Source organism: Gossypium hirsutum, unplaced genomic scaffold (genome assembly GCF_007990345.1).
Source record: "Gossypium hirsutum isolate 1008001.06 unplaced genomic scaffold, Gossypium_hirsutum_v2.1 scaffold_129, whole genome shotgun sequence".
NCBI classification, from domain to species: domain Eukaryota; kingdom Viridiplantae; phylum Streptophyta; class Magnoliopsida; order Malvales; family Malvaceae; genus Gossypium; species Gossypium hirsutum.
The window spans coordinates 33,243-48,105 of NW_024402824.1; the positions used below are offsets into that span (position 1 = coordinate 33,243).

At 30.9% G+C, this 14,863-nt stretch overlaps 1 protein-coding gene across 1 annotated transcript; it reads right to left on the reverse strand.

Moving 5' to 3' along the window:
• Window positions 1–6,562: 6,562 nt before the first annotated feature.
• Window positions 6,563–14,799, reverse strand: LOC121226345 (receptor-like protein 9DC3). The gene is made up of 3 exons (XM_041110341.1): window positions 14,791–14,799; window positions 9,481–9,552; window positions 6,563–7,310 (listed from the first exon to the last, which is right to left on the reverse strand). Exons 2-3 carry the CDS (start codon window positions 9,509–9,511, stop codon window positions 6,727–6,729), a joined length of 615 nt encoding a protein of 204 aa, XP_040966275.1. The 5' UTR covers window positions 9,512–9,552; window positions 14,791–14,799; the 3' UTR covers window positions 6,563–6,726.
• Window positions 14,800–14,863: the final 64 nt, after the last annotated feature.

A 14,863-nucleotide genomic window follows, 5' to 3' on the forward strand; every position in this document is an offset into this window, starting at 1 on the left:
GCCCTTAATTCAACCGTAGCATTACGATTACAGTACTGGTGAAGTGATCTTTCTAGTTCAGTTATCCGGACTTTCAACTCCGTATTCTCGTCTTGGCAAACTAGTAGACTCTTTCCCAATGCGACTTCTCGAGCCCGAGTATCCTGAAATTTCTTTTCCCATTGATTAGCTTTCGTCTTTTCCTCCTGATTTCTTGTCGCCATTGTTCTGGCGTTTTACCCAAGCCAGCAACTCTTACCGACCTGCGCAACTTCTTGTAATCTGTCTTCAGGCTGTCCAAATCTTCTTCTGCTTTGTTCTTTCCTTTTCTCCATTTATCGGCCTCTAATCTTTGAATGTCCACATCCAGTCCTAACTGCATTTTTTCTTCCTCTAGTTGTTCTATCTTCTTCCCCAATTCTAAACTCCTTTTTTCGAATTCTTGTTTGATGATTTCTATCTCAGAAGGCAAAACTTGTAAGTGTTCCTCTAAAGATCGAGCAGTTTCTGAATTTGACGCCGGGATGTTGTCGTTGATCCTTTGATCACGCCACTGACCATACTCGGGAGTAATTGTCGGACCCACGGCTAAGATCTTCATTCGGCGAGTCTGGTTCCAGGCATTAGATATTTCTCGAACCTTCTTCTTGTAATTGTCCTCCCTATAGGAAAATCACTATAAGCCAACCCCTGTGTTGCTGGTATGAATTGTCGTGATCTATACTGTCTTGATACGAGTAGAGGAGCATATCCGATAGCTCCCCATATCCCGAGTAGCGGAACCCAGTCAAAATCTCCACATCGGTACAATATTTCATCAGGAATTAACCAAGGAGCCCTCCATTCAATATCTTCATCCTGGGAAAAAAAGAAAATAAAGACAATGGAAAATTTAACAAATTAAGCTATCCAATCATGCAATTTGGAGGAACAAACCCGCATCATTTTTTTTTGCCTCAACATGCTTTACAAAATAAACTTACCCCACATGATAATCTGCCCGATCCAATTTATTAAACAGACTCAATTCATCTGCAGATAAGTGTAAAAGAAATAAAAGGTAAGAGACGTTTCTTCCGTGTACTTATTTTGGTGACTATTCAACAGATAGAGGTTCGGCATGGCTCTGATTGGGTGGCTCATATGGTTCACTATATATGGTTCCGATTCTAGAGACGCACTCGAATTGTCCATACTGTCACCTACTAAAGTTAGTACGGAGCCTCGGTTATCACCCGTCATGGGCTTGCGAGCTCAATTCGAGGGATTACATTTACTTATGCTTATGCGGAGAGACGTGTTAACTCACGAAAGCATAAGTCATATGTAACCCGAAAGTAATTCACTAGCCTGTGCGGAGGGACGAGTTAACTCACGAAGGCGTAGCGTTTACTTCCATTTAAACGGATGGAGCCCGAGTAGAGAGCTCATGTTATGCAAGAATGCAAGTGCACGGTGTGTGGGGAGAAACTCACAAACCTTTTATTTTTTATTTTTCTAAAAAAAAACACAAACTAAAAAAAATCGTAAAACTTAGAGCTGAAAAAAAACAGAAAATAAAACAAGTTAGAAAAATATTAATGCAAATGCATGACATTTCAAAAATAAAATTCAAGGATCACGATTAAAAATTAATTTGAACAATGGATTTTTAAAAATTTAACAACACGCATTTAACATCAGACTCGACTCTCAAAAAAATTCCCCAGTAGAGTCGCCAGCTGTAGCGGCCTAAAATTTGGGCTCGGGCGCTAGTCGAAGTAATTATTGAAAACTTGAAAACAGTATCTCGATTTTATTTGAAAAAGGAGTCGCCACCGATCTTTTTTTCTAGGTGTGATCGGACAACTAACAAATTCTCTTTTTTTAAAAGAAAAATTATTTTTCAAAATTTTCTAAAAAGAGGTAATTTTAGGTCTACGTGAAAATCCAGAGAAAATTAGAGTTCGGGAGTCGGTTACGTGCGAGGAAGGTATTAGCACCCTCGCGACGCCCAAAATTGGTATCTCGTTAAACGCATGTTGTCTTAATTTTCAAAAAATACGAATTCAATTTAATATTTACTCGTGATCCGATTGAAACATGAGAATTTTTTTAAAAAAAGAGAAATTTGAAACACGATTTTTTTTAAAAAAACACGAAAATTTTTGAATCACGAGAATTTTTGAAAACCCGAAAATTTTTGGAAACACGAAGATTTTGAAACACGACAATTTTGAAACACAAGAAATTTTTTTTAAAGTGCAAAATTTTTTAAAACACTGAAATTTTTGAAACACGAGAATTGTTGAAAACACGAAAATTTTTGAAAATATGAAAATATTTGAAAACGCGAAAATTTTTGAAACACAAAAATTTTTAGAAAACACGAAAACTTTTTGAATCACTAGAATTTTGAAAACACGTAAATTTTTGAAACACCGGAATTTTTGAAAACATGTTGAGTTTTTTTTTACACAAAATTTCGGATTTTTTTATTAAGCACGTATTATATTTAACACGAACCGGTGATATTCATTCAACATAGCAATGAAATCAACGAATTAGTGTTAAACCGATTCGTTGCCTTATTTTTTGAAAACGAGAATATATATTTTTTATGACACGAGAAAAAAAATTTTGAAGACATAAAAATTTTGAAACACAAGAATTTTTTTGAAAACACGAAATTTTTTGAATATTTTTTATTTTTAAAAGGGCGTATCGAGTTTAATGCAAACCAGTGAAATTCACCCAGCATAGCGATGAAATTAACGATTTAATGTTAAATCGATTCGTTGCCTTATTTATTAAAATTATTTAAAATAAAATAAAATTGAAATTAAATTAAATTAAAAATATAAATACAAAATATAAAAATACATAAAGTACTAATAATATAAAAATACGAGTATTAAATTAATAGCGAAATAAACGAAATTACCGAAAATGTTCAAAACACGAGCTTGGTCGAACGGGTTACGCAAATTGAAACCTTTGGGTTGCTTCTTTTCTCTTTTTTTTCTGCTTTGTTTGTTTTTTTTTCTGGGCTGCTTTGGGCTGCTGGGCTGCTACTGTGGCCTGCTAATCTGCTGGTGCTGTCGGGCCGGGTCACGGGTCATACGGGTCGGTTCGGGTCGGACCGACCCGACTATTAAAAATAATTTTTCTGTTCATTTTTCTTCTTCTTTCTTCTTTCTTTCTTTCTTCTTTTTTTCTTTCTTTCTTTTTCTCTTCTCCTTCGTTCAACCCCCGACGGCGCTTCCCCCCAGCTTGGTGCGGCGGTTGACGGCGGGGCGCGGTGGAGCACTCCTCTTCTCCTCCCTTTCTGAAAAAAAAGCTCTCTCTTTTTTCTTTATTTTTCTTCCAAAATTTTTTTTCGTTCGAGCCTTCCCCATTTTAGGGGTAAAACACGCCTTTTATAATTTATTTTTGCTTCATTTTGCAGGTGGTAGGTGGCTAGGGGAGAGGGAGGTCATGCCCTAGGCCGGTGGCTGGAAATCACAGGGGTAGGTGTGCAAGTTGCTGCCAGAAGGACTAAACTGCAATTGCAGCAAAAATTTTGGGGCCAAAGTGTAATTTTGAGAAAATTTAGGGGTCAAAATATAATTTTGAAACAGAAGGTAAAATGGTAAGTGTTGAAACAGAAAATAAAAGAAATGTAGCCGCTGTGGGTCTTATGGAATTAGTATGATTTAACGATGATGGGGTGTTATGGTGCTTTGGAATCATCGTCTTTTTTTAAGATGATTTGATTTGGTGAAAGGGAGAGGGCCGGATGTGGGTATTTGGTTGCATCTTTATTGTTGTACAAAAATCTTGCTAGTTGGAGGATCAACTTTCCTTTTAATTTAATAAAATTATATATGAACTTGTGAACTTGTATTGAGTCGCTCTTGCAAGTCAATGCAGCAACCAAGAACCATATTATTAATACCCAGCTAAGATCGTGGACATTTTCTACTCTATATCTTTCTCCTAAATGCTTCATTCCAGTGAAAAGTGCTGCAATTCCTACGGCAATGGCACCTCTGCCGATAATTACATGGAAACACTCCCAAATTAATCTCTTTCTGGAAGCGTCCTCCCATTAGCAGGTTTCTCCAGTCTGAGATATGCATTCATTGGTTGCACAGAGGCAAAAACTATGGCAGCAATACCAAGCTTAACATGTAACGAGCTGACATAGAAACCCCGAAGTTCGGCAACTGCAAAAGAACATCAAGTAGGATAATTGCTAATCCTGAATATTGTAGGTAAATATGAATTTGGTACCATCCATCACCCTTTACATGTTTTAGGTATCTAAACACATATAATTAAATATAAAGTATATATTATAAAAACGTACAAAATATAATTATTTATATATATTTATCTAAATAATATTATATGTGCTTATATTTAATTATAATGATAAGGCTCAAATATGGATTTAGCCCCTCAAACTTGACACCTCCTCCCATGTTGGTACTTATGATTTTTTTGTCCCAAGTTGGTACCTAAATTTTCATTCCCTCAAGGGTTTTGTTACAATATTAAATATAGGACACATGACACTCTTAGGATGCCATAATCTATTTTTTTATAAAAATATAATAAAAAATTTAAAAGAAACTATATGAAATTTATATATTTTTTAAAATATAAAAGAAATTATAAATTATAAAATACATGTAACTAAAAATCTAAAATATTACAAAAAAATCTAAAATTCAAGTTGGAAAAATCGAAAACCTAGAAAATTTACACATTTTTCTAAATGAATTGCAAATAAATTAGATGAAAATAAATTTTATAATAAATTTTATACTTAGAGATGGGTGCAAATTATTACACGATTTTTCAAGTTAATAAGAATGCAAAAGATGATGACTTGAAAATGGCTTACAAGAAGCTTTTTTGTTTTCCTTTTTTGTTAATTATTTGCTAGGTGATGGGAAAATTTGGGTTCCTATTGAAAATGCTATAAAAACCACAAGTTTACTAAGTTGCGGGGGTTTTGAGCTTTTGGGTTTATCAAAATCACACACACATATAAATTTGTCAGCATTTAGTTATATGTGTTTAAATATAATTATTTTTTATATTTAATTATATGTGTTTGTTGATAGAATTTGTAAATACGGAGTGTGAAATTTATTGAATTATTTAGAATAAGAATCAAATTGATAGAATGTGTAAGTATTAAGAAATAAACGTATTATTATGCCAGTTGGAAAAGGCAACATCATCACTTCCGTTAACTATTTAACGGAGAGTGATCAAAATAGAAATAATCTTAAGTGTGAGTGACCAAAATAGAAATAATATAAATGTAAGTGACTAAATTAAAAAAATTCATAGTTGGGTGACTAATTCTATAGTTTACCCAAGATGGTAGGAGCAATTAGGATTAATTCCACCAAACATCTCAAACTATTACTCATATTTTAAATTGAACCCTAAACTTGTACACATTCTAATTAAATTACTCAAATAGAATGTGATAATGTGTTATGCTATTATTCATCGATAGTGCATAGAACTTATGCACCAACAATGCATCAAATATTATCATTAAAAGAAAATGTATAAAATAAGTTTTATACCATCTATAATTTGTAAAAAAAAAAAATTCAATAAAAAATATAAAAATACATCTATAATTTCACAAAAAGAATTACATATCTATAATATCTTTTTATAAATTCAATTCCAAATCTCCTGTAATAAATCAACCTCACAAATCTGATTGAGGTTAAAAACAAAGAATGCATGTATTGTGCAATTAAAACCATGATCCATATTCAATTCTAAAGTATTGAACATATAATTTTGCATTATTTTACCTCCCTTGATTCTTCACAAACTCTTTGGAATAAATTAACCATCTATTCCTTATTTCAATTTTATTAAAAAGCTAGGTTCCCATAAAGACAGTCTTTACAAACTAGTGCACCTACCGTAAACACATCAGGGAACATTGCCATGAGAGAGGACCTAAGAAAACATAATACAAACTACATAACATACAATCAAGCACCTACACAAAATGTTTATTAAACAGCTACAGAAAAAGGCCTGCATACCACCAAGCAATGAAGTTTTCTGTTCTAATCAACGTTCTCTACCTTTTTGCAAATCTTTGTCGGACTCGCTCCACGATCCTAATCAACCACCATGGTTTTCCAGTCGTGAATACAATGTATGCCATGCTCATTCCCAGCACCAACCCACATCCATACCCCATCAATATTGAAAATTTCCAATTCAATTCATCACCATCATCATCTCTATCAAATTTCGCTGGAGTTTCCTCATCAGTACCACAGTTTTTGATAATGGAAAACCACATAAATCCGAATTTCCCATGTAGGAATCTTTAGTAAAAGTATCAAATTGTTTGCCTTGAGGAATGGGTCCCTTGAGATTATTTTGAGAAAGGTTTAACACCTCTAAGAATCCAAGATTTTTTAACTCTGTTGGAATTCTTCCTTCCAGCTTATTTGATGAGAGATCTAATGATTCAAGCTCTGACAAATTACCTAAAGATGATGGGATAGGACCTATTAAACAGTTATGGGAGAGGTTTAGGACAAGAAGTAAATGAAGCTCACCAAGTATTTTGGAATTCTCCCCTAAATTGGTTACTAGAAAGGTCAATAACCGTCCAAATGGATAATAGTGATTCAAACTTTATTTCCAGCCCTTTTGCTGTAACAGATAAACCAGAAGCATAATCCACCCAAAATACACCAAATGCATCTTTCGTGGGCTTTACTTCTCTCATGTAATTTGGTTCAACATTCTTTCCATACTCATCTCTAATGGCATGCATATGCTCAAAAAAGGAGTAGGTAAGTAGCCACTAAAATTATTGTGAGAAAGATCAATGATTCGCAATTTAGTTAAAGAAACTGTAATATCAAAGCTCTCTATTTGGCCGTAAAATCTATTCGACCTCAAGATAAGAACTTGCAGCTGATCCAAATTTCCTAACCAACTTGGGAAAGTGTCATTCAAATTGTTGTTTCCAACATTGAGAAGATTTAAACCTTTGCAATTACCCAAGGATCTTGGTAGTGACCCTTCTAATTCATTGTTGTTGATGCCTAAACTTCTCAACATGCAACCTTTAGCAAAATTTTCTGGTATTTGACCATGAAAATTATTATTCCCTAGATCAACTGCTGTGAGAGAAGAACTCATGTTTCCGATGCACTTTGGAATTGTTCCCTCCAAATTATTCTCATCTAAAGCCATAACCTTAAGGGAAGTCAAATTGCATACTGAAGAAGGGATTTCTCCAATTAAGTTATTAGTTGAAACTGCATACCATTGCAATAAAGGTGGTGGTGTTGGAATTCGACCTTAGAGATAAAATTGAAAATGAGATATTAGGAGTTTGAAGATTCTTTGGAATATAATTATAAAATAACTATATTTATGATGTATTACATGCTTGATTAATTTACTACACTACTTCTAACCATTTTTACATGCATCACAACAACCTTTAAGTTGTAATCTATTGAAGGAAACTACTACTATCTTCCAGAGAAACTTAAAAGTAAAAAGGGATTGCATAAATGTATAAAAAATAGAAGGAAAAAAAATATCAAACTATACTTAATAGTTTATTATAAAAGAGATAACCATTTAATATCTAACTTATATTTCATTTTTTTAGTGTTTATTATTATTTTTTGTACTTTTATGTATATTTTATAATTTATTATTGGGGTTCACGGTTGTTATTGTCAAGAATATCTTGAATCTATTATAGATGTAGATTATAAATTGTAGACAAATATTTTGGTTGGGTTAGCAAAGCTGAAAAAGTTGAGAATAATAAATTTTTAAAATTTTAAATTTAAGGTGAAAAATTAAATCCTAATTGTTTAAATATCTATATGTAATTAGTGAATAAGAATTGCGCAGAATGGCGTAAAGAAAAATAAAATGAAAGAATTTAAAATATAATTTTTAAGTTTATATCACGTGTCCTATTATAATTGAAACTTATTATGGAATTCACTATTACTGACTTGAAGCTCGAGTAGGTTCAAGTTATTGACCCACAACCCAAGTAGACTTAAAGGAATTTGGGTCGGGCCCCACAAAGTGGGCATATTGGAGTTCGCACATCCAATTCGTAGGTATGCTAGAGCTCGTAGGCCTAGCTTACAAGACAAGCCCGCACATTGAGTTCACACGTCTCTATATGATCGCAAGGAGAGGTGCTAAGTCAAGCACGTGGTCCATGAACATGTGTTAAGTCTAGAACAAGATACGTGTTAACATACATGAAGCTTGTCTAAGACGTCATTTCAGTGAGTGTGGTGCAATGAGTGTGGTCAAACTTTCGATTGACCATAGTAGACACAAAGAGAAAATACTCAACAATTTGGTGCAGTGAGTGTGGTCAAACTTTCGATTGATAGATTTTCAGCTTGTAACAATCAAAATAGCTCACCCAAATTAAAATTTCCCCATCAATGTTTGTCAGGATAAGTTGCTAGTATTATATTGTTGCTAGTATTATACAAAACAAAAAGTCACAAAAGTGAGAGAAAACCCAGTCATCAGCACACCAAAACTCGTTAAGTCAATCATAGTTGCTAGTATTATATTGTATCTTCTTACATCGAGAGATAAGGTAGGTGAAAAAGGGAGATAAAAGACAGTGAGCTTGGATGGGACATTAAGGGGAAGAGAGGAAAAAATGTCATGTGTCTAATTATTTCTAGTGTTTGAACCGTTTGAGTCATATCTATCTTGGAACTCATACCGTCCTAAGCCTTAGAACATTACAAGCTTAGAAGACCAATTTGTTTCCTATGCAATAATATCAACTATGGCTTAGCAACAACTAAATCAAGACATAAACAATAAGGCAAATCTAAAAGGTAAAAAGGAATAGCTAATTAAAAGTAGTGTGTGATTCAAAAGGTAGATGGGTGAACTTAGGATGTGGAGTTCCAATAAATACCTAAACTTTTGGCAATTCAAATAGTTTCTTTATAAAGTTTGTAAATATTTGAGTCTTATTTGTATTAAGAAATACATAATTTTAAGCGGTCTAATAATGAAAATATTTATTAAGCTTTAGTAGAGTTTAATTATATATATTATAAGAATAGTCTTCCGTGTATTTATCCATTTAATTTAATTTTTTTATTTTGGTCCCTTGGAACGGTTGGAACGGTGGTGCGTTTAGGGGTATGTGGATAATTTCCTAGTTGGTCCCTGTCCATTTTCACGCATTAATTTTAGTCCTTTATTCTGTTTTATTGTTTAATTTATTTATTTTATTATGATTTATACTTTTAATTTCACTTAAATTCGATTCAGTCCCTTATTTATTTAATTTCAGCCTTTCATGAATTTTATTTATTTATTACTTCTTATTTTCATATACTTAAAATTGGATTGTTTATATTCTTTTATTTGTGCATTTTTTGCTCATTTATTTTATTTACTTAAAAAGATTGCATAAATTTAATAACAAAAAGGAGAATAAAAGAAATGAAATTATACCTGTCAATTTGTTACTCTGAAGAGAAAGCATTTGAAGAGAAGTCAAGTTTCCAATTACAAGAGGAATTTCACCTGAAACATATAATTAAATCAGTAAAAATTATAAATATTTTCCTAGCAAAACCTTAATTATTTGTTGAGCATTAGTGTCCATTTGATTTATTTTTTTAAATATGCAAGTTTGTTAATTTTATAGTACTTATGACAACCCAAAAATATTTTAATTACAATACTCAAATTGATAGTTGAAATGATGATAAAATTAGATGGAATAAAATAGTTCACGCTTAATATTTTTTTCAAATATAGGATACATTAAGGTGATTTGGGTCGGGTTCGGGCGGTTGACTAAGTCAAAATTTTAGGCCCGTTTCCCGAGCCCGAAATATGGGCCTAAAAATTTGTCCAAGCCCAGCCCAAAAGAAAATTGCTAAGCCGAGCCCGACCCTGCCCTGCCCATATTAAATTTTACAACACCAAAATAGCATCAAAAACTTGCAAAATATATATATATATTTTATAAAAATAAAATATATATTTAATATATAATTCGGGTCAGACTTGGGCCAAAAAGTTTTACTCGAAGCCCGGCCCATTTTTTAAAATTTCCAATTTCTGTAGGTATACTTCCCTCCAAGGAGTTGCTCGACAATGATAAAAACTTCAAATCTTTGCACTTGAATAAACTATTTGGAATTCTACCGGATATTTGATTCCAACTCAAGCCCAACCTTCTAGTTTTGACAAATTGCCTAGAGTAGATGGGATAACACCAATGAAGTTGTTAAGGTACAGAGACAATCTTTGAAGTTTACTAAAGCAACCAAACCATGATGGGATTTCTCCATTGAAGCTATTGTTACCAAAGTCCAAATACTTCATCCGACGCAAATTGGTTAACTCAATGGGTAAAGAGCCATGGAAACTATTTTGATGAATGTCGAGCCAAGCAAGGAAAGATAGATTTCCCAATTGAGAAGAAATGGTGCCTGTGAGATCCATGCTTGATAAATTCAGAGCAGTGACTCTATGGTGTCTAGATCCACATGTGACACCAATCCAGCTACAAACGGAGGTAGAAGTAGACCAATTGGTTGTCAAGAAATTGTAAGGATCATGAGTTATATGAGATTTGAGTGCTAGAAAAGCAGATTGATCAACGGTGATGCTAGAATATTTTGCAGACAAAATAACCCCAAAGGTTGCAAATAGCAGCCCAAACATAAACGGAGGGAGGAAGACGGTGATAGTCTCCAAGAGAAAGAGACAAGCAAGGAGGGTGAAGGCAAAGTGGCAAACAATACATTATTACATATTTATTTTGCATATCTCATTTTATTACTGTCACTAGACACTTTTATATATATAAATTATTAAATATTAAATTTCATATATAAAAAATCCACATATTACTTATTTATTAATACATAAACAGTAAATCGTTTAGATGATTTCAAGTTAAAAAATTATATATTTAGATTTTATATGGATTCTTTTTAAGTTCAATATTCAAATTATTCAGATTTTCCATCATCAAAGTTGAATAGTTTGTAATTCAAATTATTGCTCTCTTTTTACTTGTACCAATATTTCCTATATTTTTCTTATGTTAAAATAGTCAAAGTATTAAATATATAATTAATTGGAGAGAAGTCAAAAGCTAATTAATAATATATAGGGATTGCATAAATGTAACAACAAAAAGAAAAAAAATCAAAGCTACTTCATGGTTGTATTTTGTGAGGCTGTGGAAGTTGAAAGAGTAATAATTTTAAGCTGTCTAATGAAATATTAAACAAAACTTTAGTAGAGTTTAATTATATATTATATTTTAATTTTTTAATAAAAGTACATATTTAAATCAAAAATATTTAATCAAATCATCTGTATTAGTTTGAAGTTCAGGCTTATATATAAACATATAATTGATGAGTGATAACTTCACTTCAAAAAATATTTATCATCAATTTATTAGTTTCGAGTTTAGGCTTATATATATAATATATATGTCGAGTTAAAATACTACAAAGGTTGACATTTTTAAAGTATGATAATTTGAATAGAAGTAACATATGCTAATGTAGAGATTGTTCCATATAATCCTTTTTATGATGAAATGATGCTTAGTTCACTCATAACTTCTTACACTTAGACATAATAATGAGGTTTTAATCTTTAAGGTAACTTTTTTTTATTTACTAAAAAATCAAAATTAATAAAAAAAAAGAGAATAAAAGAAACATGAAATTATACCTGTCAATTGTATTGCTAAGATGAAAAAATGGAGAGAAGTCAAGTTTTCAATAACAAAGATTTCACCTGAAACGTAAATAAATCGGTCAAAATTGAAATATTTCCTACCAAACCTTAATTTTTGTTGAGCATATTAACGTTTGTTTCATTTACCTATTTTTAAATATGCAAGTTTAGTTTAGTCTTATAGTACTTATGATAACCCAAAAATATTTTAATATAATACTCAAATTAACAATAAAATTAAAAAAAATATTTATCTTTGTGCCAGAAAAACACCGCATAGATCATAAAAAGGAAAAACTAAAACATCCAAAAGAATATGTCAAACACTAAAACACAAAATTCATAGTTGTAGAGGAGAATTAATACATTTGTCCCATAATATGCCTCAAATCTCAATTCATCCAACAAAAGAATCATCACTTTAGTTATTAAATCAAGAACAAATAAAGTTATGGATGAACAAATATGGAAGCAAAGAAATGTGATGGATCAAAAGGGACGGATAAGCTAATTTCTGCCATAAGGTAGATGGTGAACTTAGGATGTGGATTTCAATAAATACCTAAAAATACCTAAACTTTTGGCAATTCAAATAGATTATACTAATTTTTAATTACTAAATATTGGCATAAATTTGATAACAAAAAGGAGAATAAAGAAAACATTGAAATATATACTGTCAATTTGTTATTGCTAAGAGAAAGGTATTGAGAGAAGTCAAGTTTCCAATAACAAGAGGAATTTTACCTGAAACAATATAATTAAATCATGTAATATATATTATTTTTATTAATTATTTTAAGAGTTTAATAAGGCAAATCTAAAAGGTAGAGAAATAGCTAATTAGAAGTAGTGTGTGATTCAAAAGGGTATAAAGTAGGTCCAAATAAAAATCAAATTTTAAAATAATTAAGTAAATTAACTCTTTTCTTATCACAAATAAATTTTACTTTCAGAGAAATTAGAAGTTTTAATAAAATAGTTGAAATAAGTGATTGTTTATGACTAGTGAAAATGATGAAAAAAACATATAATTAATAATTTATATATCTATTTCTCTCATACTATGAACTATGGGTCGAGCAAAAATTAGTAAAAAAATCAAACGGATAGAAAATAGCTTAGTTAGAAGTTTGCATATCTCATTTTATTTACTCTCACTAGACATTTTAATCTTTTAGGTATCTTTTATTTTATTTACTTAAAAAATTGCATAAATTAATTAAAAAAAAAGGAGAGTAAAAGAAACATGGAATATATTGTCAATTTGTTATAGCTAAGATAAAGTGATTGGAGAGAAGTTAAGTTTCCAATAACAAGAGGAATTTCACTTGAAACGTATAATTAATCGGTCAAAATTTGCAAATATTTTCCTACCAGCCCTTAATTTATTTGTTGAGCATATTAGTGTCTGTTTCATTTACCTATTTTTAAATTATGCAAATTTAGTTTAGTCTTATAGTAATATGAGTAATATTGGGCTCCAACCACAGTACACGGTAAAAAATGAAAGCCAGAAAAATGCAAGACTGCATGTCTACACCATAATTTTTTATAAATAAAGAGTAATCTCTCTTATAAATAAATGAGTTGGGTTGGGATTCATTTAATTGAAAATGAGTTGGATTGGCTGATTATTGATTTGGGTTAAATGAAATCAACTTCTGCCTGGATGTGTATTGGGTTTAATGTAACTTATTAAAGGTTTAGTATGTCGTTTATTTGACTTATTGGTTTGGACACTCAAATTTGAAATTGATCAATTAAACCAATAGAAATGAGTCTCAACTAAATAAGTGAAACTCACTAATAGAATTGGATTAAAGTGATCAATAATCAATTTTCACATACTTATAACCATCGTGATTCATTCATATATTATTCTCATACTATATTCATGTTAAGTGATGTATTTGGAAAGATCGAAGCTTTCTATTTTAGGGTGTCTTGGAGCACAGGTGAGATTATTAAGATATTATATTTTGGGCAAAATAGTTTGTTTCTTTCATAGGGAAGACATTTCTAGACCAAAAAGAACAAAGTAGCAGTCGAGATGTCGGAAGTTGATCAATCTTTGCACTGATGGGGCGTCCAAAATGCTTGGGATTCGAAGCGGGAAGTCAAAGATGGAAATGGGTGGATTATGGATCAAAAAATCTAGGCAATGCACCTTCAGGTCTGAATGGTTTTTCTTGATGATTCATTCACAAGGGGTTATGGGTATTATAAATGAGCTGGAGTGTTAAGCTTCGGACTCTCTCTCAGTGAATTCTACCTCATCAGATGAAAATGTACTATTGGGCCATTCAATCTTTTGAAATAAAGTTGCGATTGCTTGCAATGGCTGTATCATATTCCATTTAGTTATTAATAAGAAAAAAATAAGTTATGGATAACAATATGGGAGAAAAAATGTGTAAAAGGATAAGTAATTTTCCATAGGTAGATGGTGAACTTGGATGTGTTTCAATTTAGATATTTTTTTTATATTTTTTTTTATTTTAGTAGTTATAGATTAAATTGTTCTATTAATTGTTTTAAGTCAAAAATTTTAAAGTATTAAATAAAAAAATATGGATTATAAGTAATCTCAAAATTTGTTTTTATCTTAGAATGTTCACATTCACTAAATATTTAAAACTTTTTTTTTTAATTTCAAACTTCACTTTTATTGTGAAAAATATAATATTTTGCTTCACATGTAAGTGATTATTAATGTTATTATTTTTTATATTTTATTTAATATCTTTATTATTTTATCAAAAAGATTTTATCAACCTTTTTATTGTTTTCGATTTCAGCTTATATATTTAATAGTATTGAGTGATAGTACAAAGTTGACATTTTTTAAGTACGAGATATTTGAAGAATAACATAATATGCGGTTTTCCATATAATCCTTATGATGAAATGATTGCTTAATTTACTTCGTAACTTCTTACATTTAACATAATAATGAGGTTTTAATCTTTTAAGAACTTTTTTTTATTTACTTAAAAATTGCATAGATTTAATAAAAAAAAGGAGAATAAAAGAAACATGAAATTATACCTGTCAATTTGTTATAGCTAAGATAAAGTGATTGGAGAGATGTCAAGTTTCCAATAACAAGAGGAATTTCACC

Excerpts from the sequence above, each read along its gene's own strand:
- LOC121226345 (XM_041110341.1), bottom strand. The coding sequence starts at position 9,511 with ATGCTTTCTCTTCAGAGTAACAAATTGACAG. Across the intron at positions 7,311-9,480 it reads TCAGAGTAACAAATTGACAG|GTCGAATTCCAACACCACCA; the intron begins GTATAATTTCAT and ends TTTATCTCTAAG.